Consider the following 13,349-nt stretch of genomic DNA (forward strand, 5'->3'; position numbering starts at 1 on the left):
CCCCGTGTTTACTGCTGTTTCTTCTCTTGGATATAATTAGCACATTAGGATTTCACAGTCACACTTCACATATATGCACAAGCAGTTTCTGTGTGTATTTCATAAGGGTGTATTTGGAAGTGCTGTAAAAACTCAACCCCTGGAGCACTAGGAAATGACAAGTCTTTGATTCCTTAACAGCCTCCACCTCTTGCACTCACCCCAGGCAGGCGGGGGCAGCCCCAATATTTGGGCTATTTTCACCAGGTGCATCTCATGCCACCGTATCAACCAGGTCTAAGTTAACCCTGACCGCGGGTTCAGCCGCCGATCTGGTTTCCTCGACTGGGTGTGACGACCTCGTGCAATTTTATCAAGCTGAGAAGGAACTGCAGGTCACTCTCAAAATTGTGCACCAGGCAAAAAGGCAAAAGTTCTTGGAAATCTTTAGGCACAAAGTGTTTTTAGAGACTCAGGTTTTGAGCTCCCACCCCTCAAACCCGCACACTTAAGCTTGCCGGGGGAACTGGCAGGGGAAAGGTTGGGCGGGGAGGGAGGAAGGTGCAGAATTCCCGCTGGGAAAAGGCAGAGAAAACATTTTGAGTGCTTTTTTTTTCAGGTGGCTTTTGACTGCAAAGCCAGCTTCCCAAATCACAAGTCAGAGAGCAGTCGGAGGCAACCACAAGCATCTACAAAACTGATGTAACATAATTCTTCTCCCCCTAAATCTATCCCCAGGAGCCCCAGCGAGGGATGTACCCCCCCAGGAGCTGGGACTGCCCTGCTCCTACCCCCAGCAACGTCCAACGGCAAACTGCAATGACAATTTTATGGATCATCCCATGAAAAAGGACAGGCGACCAGGAGAAAGGCAGAAAAGTGACTTCTGAGACATGCTTTTCCCTCATTTGCCACTGGAGGAGAATTTTCTTGTGTGAAGGAAGAAACAGAAGCGATGAGAATAGATGCAGAAACCACGGTAACTCCCAAACTGATGAGCCTTGCACCAAAGCAATTTTATCAATTTCATTATAAAATGTTACATATTTCAGTAAAAAAACCCCAAACAATTCAGCAAGATGTGCTTATAATTTCTCCTAATTGATACGCTTGACTACCGGCAGATGATAAATTGACTCCCCCAGCAGTTTGTCTCATGTTTTCTCTCCCTCTTTTGAATAAAAAGCCCTTCGTGAGCTTCTTTTACGTCTTGCAGTTTACCCTTCAAATAATGGACTGATTAAGTGTCCTCAGAATATGTTTTAACTTCTCAAGATTAAAAAAATGCACCACCCTGCATTTTAAATTGATAACAGCTTGGCCATCTGAAAAATAAGAAGTTGCTACTGCACACAGTCAATTTTAAAAAATAACAAAGCAGATCCTAGAAAATGGATATGTGCTTTTTCTTTTTTTCTGGTATTGTATTTCCTTTCCATCACTACTGATTACCCAAGGCATCGGTCTCCTCAAACAGAAGATTTTTCATATTTATTTATCCCATTCCTCCCTCTAATGCATTCCCCAGTCACGCAACGCGCCGCGGCTCGGCGACGCTGCGCTTAGAAACGTGTAAAACATGACATATTGCTTGTAAATCTCGCTCGCCTTCTGTCTCAAGTAAAATCCAAGATGTGATTGCAATGTCACAAATCTCCTGCTCCGACACCCCGGATCGCTGCCGGCAGGGAGGGAACCCACACCGACCCGGGGTGGTGCCACGGAGCACGGGGCACCCACCTTTTTTTGTCCACTTCAGACTTTTTTCCGTAAAGCTTTCTCACATGTCTTGGGGTTTTTTTTTCTGACAAAGAATGGAATATTTAATGCCCTTCCCATTTTGGCCAAGCTTCTTGTTTTCCAGGAAGTCTGAAGAGGACTTGGCATAGAGCAGACTCGGTCTTTAAGGATATCTTTTAGGATAACTTAGTTATCTTTTAGGATAACTCCTCGTTAATTGAGGATGCCTTGTAGCTAGGGCAAGGAAGAAGGAGCAGAAAAACAAGTCACAGTGACACAAAACCTGAGGAGCTGCCCATCTCCAGCTATCGCCACGTCATGCCACGGCACCGCCCTAGGTGCATCACCATCATCATCACTGGAGTAATAAGAATTTCCTTCACTTTTAGGACTTTCCCCTTCAGCCAAGCCCAGAGAAGCCGAGAGCCTTCAGCATCCTCTGACAAAACCAGTCCCAGCACTGGGCCGAGGCTGGTGTCACTAGTTTTCCACGAGACAAAGAAAACCACCATCACGATTTCATGGTAACCAGCACAGCAACAAAAATGTATTAACTAGTTCACGTTAAAAAAACTTGCCTGATCCTCAGAGTCCTAGGAATCTCTCTCTGGTAATATTTACAGGATTTTAAAACAAAATGTACCCAAGTGTTTAATGAGATTATTATTATGCAAAATCTACAGCAATGGCTCTCACTTTGAAAATTATTTCTCCCCACTAATCAAACGTCTCTGGTCTTTTTTACAATAGATTCATGAGTGATTCATATAAAAATAATAAAAACTAAATTAGTCATGGGCTCTTAAATCACTTTCTTTGGTGCTTTTAATAATTCATTTCCAGAGACAAGCTGAGAACTTATGCTTCATTAATATTATTTGTTCTTGGTTTTATACATGCTATCACTTTAGTAATTTACATGGAGAAAAAAATTCAGCCTTAAGCAAATGCCAGAAAACTACTGCAAACACAGCCTGATGCGATATTAATTTATCTTTTCTTCTTTTCCTGCTTAAGGAATTTAGCACAACATAAGACTTTGCTGGAAAGCCAAAAAAGTTTTTTGGTTCAGCATATGGAAATAAATGTTGTAGATAGTTGTGTAATTATAATAAAGATAAAAAAGGATGACTTTTATACCCTGAGAAAGTCAATACGACGAGGAAAAGCAACAGTAGGTCTTCCTGCTGGAGCTGCTGGAAGGGAGGCATTAGCATACCAGGGGTTTAGTGAAATGTTTCTATTAATTGGATCTACTGGACGTTTCAGAGAGATGCAACGACCATGACTGAACAGGTAAGTACCAGTCTTGGGAGGAAATTATATTCATAAACTCCAACTTTCTCCCTACAGAGGTGAAGAGCTGGGATTTGTGGATTTTGGTCTGTAATTCAATTATCAGTTGCAACAGTCAGAGCAGGTACAGCGGAGTACAACTGATTTCAGAGTCCTAATTCAGCTCATTCTCATGGTTTTTTCTAATGTGTTTTTTAAAGCATTCCAGTCTAGTTACCTTAAAACTTCACAGCAGATAGGCTCCCTCTTTTTTTCTTGCTCATTTTTAGAAGATTCACACTGCACTCGTTCTGTTTTTCTGCTATAACACGCAGACAGAGTTCACATGCGTCATCTCTAGGAGGGCTGCCCCCAGCACCTCAGGTTTCTCAAAAATTTCACAAGGTATGTGCCCTTTAAGTCTCTAAAAATGCAAGCAAAGCAAAACCACCCCAGAGAAACATTTGCCTCCACAAAACTGGGCTGTAAGCTCCATAAAGGTGCCTTTGCAGTAATCACCCACAAATTTTGGTCTGTGACCCAAAAAAAAGCTATTCCAGTGGAGGCACAAGTGGAAACGAGTTCTGTGATCTTCATTACAGCAAAGCGAGAGACTATATATTCTGAAAATACAGTAAGTATTAATTTTCCACTTAACCTCTATGTTGGAGCCTACAAAGACCTAAGATACTATAAGCCCTGTGCAATTTCTTAAACTTTTATTTGAAAAGGAAGAAACTTGGCTCTAAACATGCAGCTTCCTGTAATTTACTCCCATCACTGCATCTGGGATGACACAGGGTTTGATCATTTTAATGGCCCGGTTTCTACTAGCAGGGTATTAAGTGGGGTTACTCACAAGCGATCTTTTTACTATTTAACAGTGAAACTACATTAAAAACATCAACAGGAATATATTGCCTTCACACAGCCTGTTTTAATGAGAATTCCCCTTTAAAGGTTGGCCATTTGCTTTGGGTTTCAAATATTATACACGGAAAACGGACGTTTACATGAATATACATGAAATCTGTATCGAGGCAGGCAGGCACAGACCTTGTAAGAGCTATGAGATACACATGGAGGTGAGTCTCGCCAGGTGCACAGGTAGATGTGGACTATGAGCAATCAACGACTTAGGAAGTGGTTTGTGTCCCTCCAAAGATTCACTTCTGCCACTTCCACACGCTCTTTGCACCTTGCAGAGGTTTGGTGGCCAGAGATGGAGGCAGGCTTGGGTTCAGCCCAAGCAAGGCACGCAGATTTGCACGGGGAATCACAGAATGTTCGGGGTTGGAAGGGACCTCTAGGTAACATCTAGTCCAACTCCCTTGCCAGAGCAGAGGGAGGAGGAAAACGTGTTTGGAGAACAGAACCACTCCTCCTCCTCCAAGCAGGTTTACCTCCAAGCTCAACCTACGTAACTCAGGTGTCTCTGGGGTGCTGGGTGTGACAGGAACCCCATGGGCAAGACCCAGACTTTCTTCACATGGCCTTAACAAAGGCGTAAGTGTCTGAGGGTGAGAGCAGAGGGCTTTCCAGCCCCGCTTCCTTCCCCTGACAGGAGGCAACGGCAGAGGAGACACACGGGACCTGCTCACCCACACCAGGGCCTCGGTCCTCACGTCGAGCAGCTGCTCCCTGGACTTGTCTCATTCCAGCTTCAACCATTCTGCCTTTCAGCCTGTGTGACATCCTCCTGCTGTAACGCCATGACCTCGGACGGGAACATTCAGACTTCGAGAATTTGGCACGTGGAAATCTTGTTGGACATTTCTCGGTGGACTTTATGCAAGAGAATCTGACCCGTACCGGCGAGAGCAGCAAACAACCAAACGATACGTCGCATTTTGTTAACTCCTGGCGGCACGCTTTTTAAGGGCAACTACTGCTTTTTCATCGAAGAAGGAGTAAGACAAGTCATAAATAGCTGCAAAGCACTCTCACTCCCCTGCCCTGAACTCCCGGCTGGGCTTTCCACCACCAGCTTGACTCTGGAGCCTTGTGCTTGTCCCCAGCTGGGATATTTTGGGAGAGCAAGGACCTGCTATCCCATCTGCCTCAGCAGACCTGTATTCCAATGATCTGTTAACAAAAAGCGTTTTTACATCTAGTTACCTAATGCAGATTTGTGTTCAAAGTGTACAGATTCATACAAAATGAATAATGAAAGACACTCATGGATTTATGCTACAGCTGCCTGCATTACACGTGGCAACCCAGCAAATTCTTATCTACCTGCCTTCCAAAACATTTGGGTTTTTTTACAGCAATATTCTCTGTTTTTTGCGTATGCTTTCACCACGCTTCCGAAGGAAGAACTTTTGTTTGTAAATTTTGGTTATAAATTTACACGTGCTTCTCTGGAGATAATGTCAAATCATGTGAAACAACATCCCATAAATATTGCATAAATACATTTGACTCCATGAGGAGTTTATTATATTTTCAAATTGAGGAATGCTTTCATAATCACATATTTGGGAAAACATACTGCCTGTTCCTAGGGGGCAAAAGTATATTATTTTGAAAGATGACACGTTTTAACCACTTCACTATTTGTAGTCAGAAATCAATTTATAGCTATCACAATCTTATCGGTTTCAGCTACATTATAGTTATTTTCTGCATGAGGAAAGCTGATGTGAATTTTTTGAAGTATAGCTGCAAATGGACTTCTAATGGATAAATAATATGGATGGGTAATTTATGGAAAAATAATGTTTCTATGCCTAAATGTTTGCAAGAAAAATCATTTAATTACATGTACCATTAAGATGGCTCTTTGGCAATAGCTATGTGAAAACTCATTAACAGAGTTCTTCAGAGACAGGACAAGACAAATTATTACTATGCTGCTTATGAAAGCTTCTGATTAAGAGAGCAATGAAAAAATATTAATATTTTGTTGCCAATCAAGATATCACATAAAAATGATTTAAAGTAATACACTTAAACAACCAGGCTTTATAGTAATCGTCAACCTCTCAGCTCTGCGGAAATTTAGGATTATCTAGGTTTTTGTTGACGGTCTTTGTCAGTTCTAGCATAAATCTGAAACGCTGTCAACCTACTCGCATCACATTTGTTACGTATCTGGAGAGAATAAAGCCACAAAGGACTTCTTGGCAGTGCCTCTCCTGTGCTGCTCTCACACCTATCTGGAAAGATTCTGCTGGGTTTTTTTTTGTTTTTTTTTTTTCCTAGTGTAAGGCTTCTATTTTCATCTGATTTCTTGAATTAGCATTTAGAAGAGAAAGAGTTTAATTGAAATATAATAGGAGGATTTCTCCAATCCTGTAGCTGTGTATGTGATTACCATTGTGCCAAGAGCAGGGAGGATTTTCTTCAAGTTAAAAAGGTACAATTAATCTCCCGTTGCACTTTCAATTAGCCAAATTGCTAACCTTATTGTGAAAAGCAGAAATGCAATCGAGTGTCTGCTTGAGGCGTACGAAAAGAAAACTGAAGTAATTTAATTAACTGGCTTCAAGTGTATTAAGAATCACACTGCCTTTACTTTCCTGCTGCCAACACCCAGAAATAGATTATTGTTTAATGTTTGAGATTGGGTACCCACGAAAGCATAAAGCTTTGAACTCTCCGCTGTCCTCCACCCTAACCCACGTGTGATTGCACATATCTTCACACTACGAACCTCAAAGCCAATGCTGGTGCTCCTTCCATGCTACGTGCAAGTATCAACCCCAAACACGTGTCCTCAGGTTGCACATGAAGGTGGCTCGCACCCTACGAGAAGAGGGCTTCTTAAACTTGTGATTAATCTGAATACGAAGACTGGATTTAGCAGCTGAAGGACCATCTCTTCATCCCTGCTACCAATAAGTGCTTCAGGTGCCCATCCTTGGTAGCCAGAGAGGGGACACCCTGAGCTCAAAAGCCCTACAGACTGTCCATAGTGGAAGAGGAAAAAGACAGTGACCCCTAAATGGTGTCACCTCAAATAGCCAGACCAGAATACAGACGGCAAGAATATATACAGAACAGAAAAAAACTCTACAGTTTAATTAAAGATGAAAAAAGTGTGGAGGTGTTTATTAGATTAAAAAAAAAAAAAAGTTGATGTGTGCTAGTAGCAGCTGTTATATGACAAGGTGATAGAGGTCATAAACTGACACATGAAACTTTAAAATCAAGGCATAAATCCCGTTTTTCCTCCTTGCAATAATCTCATAATGCTCCATATCAAATATGGTCTCTCAGTGATACACTACTTCAAACAGACCAAAAAGTTATTTTTTCATTTTTTCTGCTGTATAGCATGGTACTATCCCAGGGGGTGCTGAATCATTCAGGAACCAGTCAGTTTACGTGCAAGAACGTAACTCCTCCTGTTAACATTTAACAACCAACAAGAAAGAGAATTACTTCTAGAAATGGGCTTGGCCCAGTACTAAGCTAGGGCGGATCTGGCATTTCAGCCCGAAAACAAACTCCTCAAAATTGTAGGAGTTGCAAATGAAGTCTCAGAGTCTCATGCTATTGATCCTTCTACGTCTTTCTACTCCAATTCCTGAAAGGCCATTTTGTGTCCTGCTCACACACAAACTTTAAAGATGAATGTGATCGCAACCAAAATTTCATAATGGTAAGACAAATATCTGGAATTTTCAGTCTTTTTTGTCCAAAAAAATTCTACGATTGAGCCTCCAGGGTGTGTGGACATAAGATTTCAGAGCAGCTGAACCTCTCTTCTAACCCCAGTCCAACCTTGAGCCCCAAAATAACAACATGAACCCCACGATGTCTCAGATCTAGAGGGTAAATCTACCTGTCAAAAGAAAAGGCTCCTTCCAGGCTTGAAGCTTTAGAATTCGCTCGCTACAGCTTAAACTAAGCGTGTTGGCAGCGCGTGTAATTTTTACTAAAGCTTAAGCTACGTCGAGGAACAGATGTCTCCTGGGGAACACTTGCAGAGGGTGCAAGAGGCGGCGAGCTGCCAGGTCAACCACTCACACGGCTCCGACGCCAGCAGGGAAGGCCTGACTTTGCACATTGCAGCTCGGCAGCTGTCCATCTATTTTTAGTGCCAGCGACCCAAAGGCCGTTATCCTAACCCAGGAGCTCAATGACGTCTCTAAGAAATCCGGTCAGGTTCAAGCGCCTTCAGGCTGGCTCTGCAACCCTCCTATGGTTGTGGGATGTTTGCTGGTTTCGTTTCGATGTCAACACTCCAAATGGTGACAAGAAATGCGTTTCAGAAGCGCAATGCTTGCTTTGATGAAGAGAAAAGAAGGTTTAGGTGGTTGTAATTACTGAGTTTGTGCAAACAGTGATCACCTATACATAGTGCCCTTGATTTTCCTGCTAAAAGCCAACAAATCATGTGCTAAGTTGCAGTATTTCTGTTCCATGTACTGTAATTTTCATGTATTAATGCAGAGTAGTACAGCACAGATTTTTCTCATTTCAGGATTCCTGGATACACAACAATTCAGGGAGCTACAGTGCTGACTGTAACAACTCTGAACTGAGTGGTTATCAAATTAACAAGAGCTGAATAAAAATATAAATCAATGCCTGCTGTAGCATAATTAAACTAAAACCTGATTTACCGTGTACTTTAATGCAAAGAGAAATGAAATACAGACCATATTTTTTGCACACTGCTTTCCACTCTCCCCGTTATTAAATGTTATTAAATCAATGAGTAAGTTTACACCATTATTCAGGTACTGTCTTTACTACAAGCTATGACTCACACATCAGACCAGTACTGCAAACAAAAAGAGATTCATCTTTTCTGCCAGGGTATTGCCACGCCTTGCTGAAAAACCTGTATTTTAACCTGCTCGTCAGAATTAGTAGCTGAGGAATGAGAAGACAAGATTTGGCTGAATGGCAAGTAAAATAGGAGGAACAGAAAGAAAAACGTATTATTTGGTTTAGGCAGAGGAGAGGTTTCAATGCCAACCATAACTATTGTTTCACGCTCTTGATGAATCTGCCTCTTTGCACTAAGAAAGGGATCCCCGAGGAGTTACTGGCCTGCAGAGCTGCTTTCCCCTGGTTTTCCAGGGCTGCTGTCCATGGAGCACAGGTTGCACCAAACTGAATGAGCAACAAGGGATGAAGTACCAGAGTTATTTAAGTGCTGGGTTATTACAGTACAGAGTTTTAATTTTGTATTTCATATTGAGGTGCTGGGGCGAGTGCAGAGGAGGGCAACGAAGCTGGAGAATAAATCTTACGAGGAGTGACTGCAGGAGCTGGGGCTGTTGAGTTTGGAGCAGAGGAGGCTGAGGGGAGCCCTCCTCACTCTCTGCAACTGCCTGACAGGACGGTGTGGAGAGGTTGGTGCTGGTCTCTTCTCACGGGTAATTAGCAATAGCACAAGAGGGAACGGCTGCAAACTGCAACAGGGCAGGGTCACACTGGGCATTAGGAGAAAATTTTTTCTCAGGAAGAGTAGTCAGACACTGGCACAGGTGGCCCAGGGAGGGGGTTGAGTCCCCAGCCCTGGAGGTGTTTGAAGGCCGTTGAGATGTGGGGTTGGGGGAGATGGTTTAGGGATGAGCTTTGTAGAATAGGGTTAATGGTTGGACTCGAAGAACCCAAGGGACTTTTCCAACCTGAATGATCCTATGCTAATAACATTCCAAGCATCCCTACCCCTCAGCTGCATACATCTTATTTCCCTTTTATTCCTGAGACACATTCACATAAACCCAAAATATCCTGCTGGCTCCCAGTTTTCCATAATGATTACAAGATAGAACCTCCCTTAAAACTATCATCTGTTAATTGAAGGTCATGTTCGATGCTCTAAAAAAAAAATAAATGACAAGAGTGACTCCAGGACTTACATTAATATCCTCCAAGTCGAGGAAGTTGAGGATGATGCCGTTGCGCTTCCAGATGATGGGAGGCCGCAGGGCCCCGCGGATGTTGCACGTCAGAACGGTGCTGAGGCCAACTGTGATGGTGGTAACGCTGATCTTCTGGTCCTCTGGCAGGATCAGCCGAACCACCTCTGCAAAAGGCAACAAAACAGGAATATTACCAAATATTACAAAGGGAAGTTGTTTCCCTTCTGCCTCCAGGAATAACTTTGAAGGTTCTGCCAAGGTCCTTTGAAAAGGCACAAGAATGGGTCAGGTTCTTGCCCTGAAGAAGAATTAAGACAAGATCATTGTCACTGAAATATAAATAAACTCAGTTTTAAATTGCCCAAATATTGGAATTCACCAAGCACAAAAACTCCTTTACCAATTGCAGCCTCATACAGCATCTGAGGCACAGATGTTCTTCTAACCAAAGAGCGAGAAGCTTTCTCATGTTTTATTTAAATTAAAAAAAAATTAGTCATTTTAACTTAACCATATGAGGTAAAAGTAAAAGCTGTTCTGCAGAAGAGGTAGCTACAGTTTTGATATGTAGTTGATCAAAAATGGGAATGTTTGACCAACTTACTGCCATTATTTGGGTGGTGGTGTCTCCCACAGGCATTACACGAGAACAGAGCCTGACAGAGTCAGACTATCAAGCACTTTCTGCACCTGAAACCTCCAAATCCAAAAGGGGAGAGAGAGAAAGATCGGGAAGGGAAGGAGAACATTACCCAGCCAAGGTAACTGTGGGGGTTAGTGGCAAAACCGGGAATAGAAAATACATCATCAAATCACATCTCCTTCAGGTACCTGTGGAGGAGATGTGAGACGTGGCCAAGCGAGGACTGTGGAGAGCAGCCCAAGGCAGGTCCCACCCAAGAGGTCCCATCCCACCACCCTCACCCAGCTGCCTGCAGCACATATACAGCACGTAGGGGCCAACACCACAGTTACCTTCTGCATCAAAGAGAGCTCCTTTTTTACAAATACAATATTTGGAGTGCACTTGACAGGATAAAGAACTGATAATTACAATAATTTGTAGCCTGGAGTAGGGCTAATGAGGACGTCTTTTCTTGAGGAGAAATGAAATACAGGGTCATTCATCTACGAGAGAATTGTTTGTTCATCTTACTGCTGTTTTCCTTAATTCCCTCTGCTGTTCCTCACGCTGCCTAGCGTTCCCTGGCTCACGCTGGGCTCCCATCATCCTCCTCTTGAGCAACATTTCTGTGTTTTGTTGCAGCACAATTCAAGGCACCCTGCCCAGCTTCCGAAGGACAGCTAAAAGGGCTTTGGAATTACATTTTAGAGGGACGCTAATGAAAAATACGTTAACTTTTAATTACAAAGACAGCTTGCATAGCTGCCATTCTTGGACGAACCGCATCAGGCCAAGAGATGACTTTTTATGTTAAAGCACGTAATTAGCACAGACCACTTGAACAATACAAACATGGTCCTTTTTCAGTATTTCTCTGGAGTACATTTGAGGGCATCTTATCCACATCTAAAAGCCTTCCTACTAATAAAGGCTTATTTTGTGTGGCTTTAGTCATTGCTTCATTGCTATCAACAGAAAAGATTTCCTTACACGACCAGGTGTATTGAGGAGGAAACAAAGATGCCCTAAGAGAATGCGAGGGCTGGGCTTTTAACATAAATCTTTAAAAACCCCTCAGAATCTTGTAGTGAAGTCACAGAGCTTAGACACACCGATGCTAGCAGGAGTCTGCGTACAAATTCGTCAAGTAACCACAATGATTCTGTGCAGAGCCTCTAGATTAAGTATTGAACACTGCTCACTTTATTTTAAAAAAACCTTCAGGAGAGAAAAAGGCTTCTTTTACCACGCACATAAACCTGAACAGAACAAATGGGTAATTCAAAGTGTGCTCACTCGCAGAACACAGGCTGGAATGGAATTCAGTCCTAAAATCAAGCAATTTTATGTTCGTTTGGAAATTCTGCAGGATGATGCACGCAAAACAGCTTTCCATATTCAACAGATTCAACCAGTATCAGTCCTAGCTGATCATATTTATCGGCTCGTGTCAAACCTGGTTCTCTCCTCTGGGATTTCAGTTGAAGCAACTCCTCAGTCTATTCAAACCAGACCTTTGGTGACCCAGCTGCAGCCATTCCGATGTTCCTACATAAAATTTCCTGCAACACCAGGTCCCGCAGCGACGCATTTGAGAACACGAAGCCTTACTAATTCCTTTTCTTGTTAAAAATGTCAAGATATTGTCGAACACTTTCCTCAGCCCCTCCTCCGCTCCAATTTTATTTCTTCAGGTGCTAAGCTGGAGCTGCTCTGCACCTTTGCAAGCTGTGCATACTAATTCGAGCAGGTATTACTTGTTGTGCTATTTTATCATGGAAATCTTTTGCTCTGCTGTCATTTGCAGCCCGCCAAAGGCAATCATAATTTCACAATGAAGACATGTATAATTGAGGTCATTATAGGGAGCAACCTGGAATGAGCATCTATGGAGAAAAACTCATTGATTTAGCACTGCGTGGAGATAATTTACATAGTAAATGTCGGCTGCCTGCCCGCTTTTGCTCATGCTACACTACCTACAGAAACAGAACTCACACTTTAAAAAGTGCTTAATATCATTAATTAGATCTTTTCCCTCAAATCTAAAGAAAAAATATTTTTAATGCATTGTTGCCGCCTTTAATCACTGTTACATTTGTTCATGGGTGTCTTGCCTTGCTAAAATAGCATAAAGAGCAATTGACTCTACTGCTCAGACTCTGCTTACAGGAGGAGGCAAAACTTTTTTAACCCTATCACTTGCTCCCCTTGGGGAGACAATAAACCCAAAAGTAGCCCTGCCTGAAGCCATGGGAGGATGGCTTTCCAAGAAAGTCTCAAGCACAGATTCTTGCCCCCAAGCAGAACACTCCCAAGCAGAAACACTTTTTTGTGAACACGGGTAACACAACCCTAAATACATCACGCTTCTCCAGCAGCGGTTCAAGTTGGGATTGATTTAATGGGATGAAAACTTCAGCCTCCACTCAATTCTCCACGTGTTTACGCACTGCTTTAGTAAAACCTGCTTGTTGCCTCGTGGTCCAATATTGCAGCATGAAGGTCTATGGTGATTTAGAATTTGTTTCCATAGATAAAAGACTCTTCTCTAGCTGAATCCTTAGGTGAGAAGCTAAGGGAGTCAAGAAAATCAGAAAAATGAATGGCTCAGAGGGAAAAAAAACCCCAGGATATACCTTTAAAAATTGATTTTTCAGAATTTTGATGAGATGTATTTGGTTTTGCATAGAGAGGGGAGGGCAAATTTAGACCCTCTTAAGTCTGAACTTCTTGCAGCTAACTGATTTTAAAATTACCCTCTTACACACGAAATGTGTTTATAAACATGGGACTGAACATGAAATCTGGCCAGTCAAAGAGTGACTCTGGTGCTACTGTTTAGGAGACCCTGCGATGAGACGTGGTCAACTAATTAGTTACCATAGAGGGATTAAAAG

At 42.5% G+C, this 13,349-nt stretch overlaps 1 protein-coding gene across 1 annotated transcript in view; it reads right to left on the minus strand.

The window, feature by feature from the left end:
- The window catches only part of FSTL4 (follistatin-like 4), a gene marked incomplete at its 5' end in the record, with an annotated part of 38,664 nt that extends 28,676 nt beyond the window's left edge, over nt 1-9,988 (minus strand). The window contains one exon of the mRNA XM_009871279.1: nt 9,822-9,988. Coding sequence (XP_009869581.1) covers nt 9,822-9,988 — 167 coding nt within the window. The remainder of the gene's footprint in view (nt 1-9,821) is intronic.
- Nucleotides 9,989-13,349: the final 3,361 nt, after the last annotated feature.

Source organism: Apaloderma vittatum, unplaced genomic scaffold (assembly GCF_000703405.1).
Source record: "Apaloderma vittatum isolate BGI_N311 unplaced genomic scaffold, ASM70340v1 scaffold5386, whole genome shotgun sequence".
Taxonomy (NCBI): Eukaryota; Metazoa; Chordata; class Aves; order Trogoniformes; family Trogonidae; genus Apaloderma; species Apaloderma vittatum.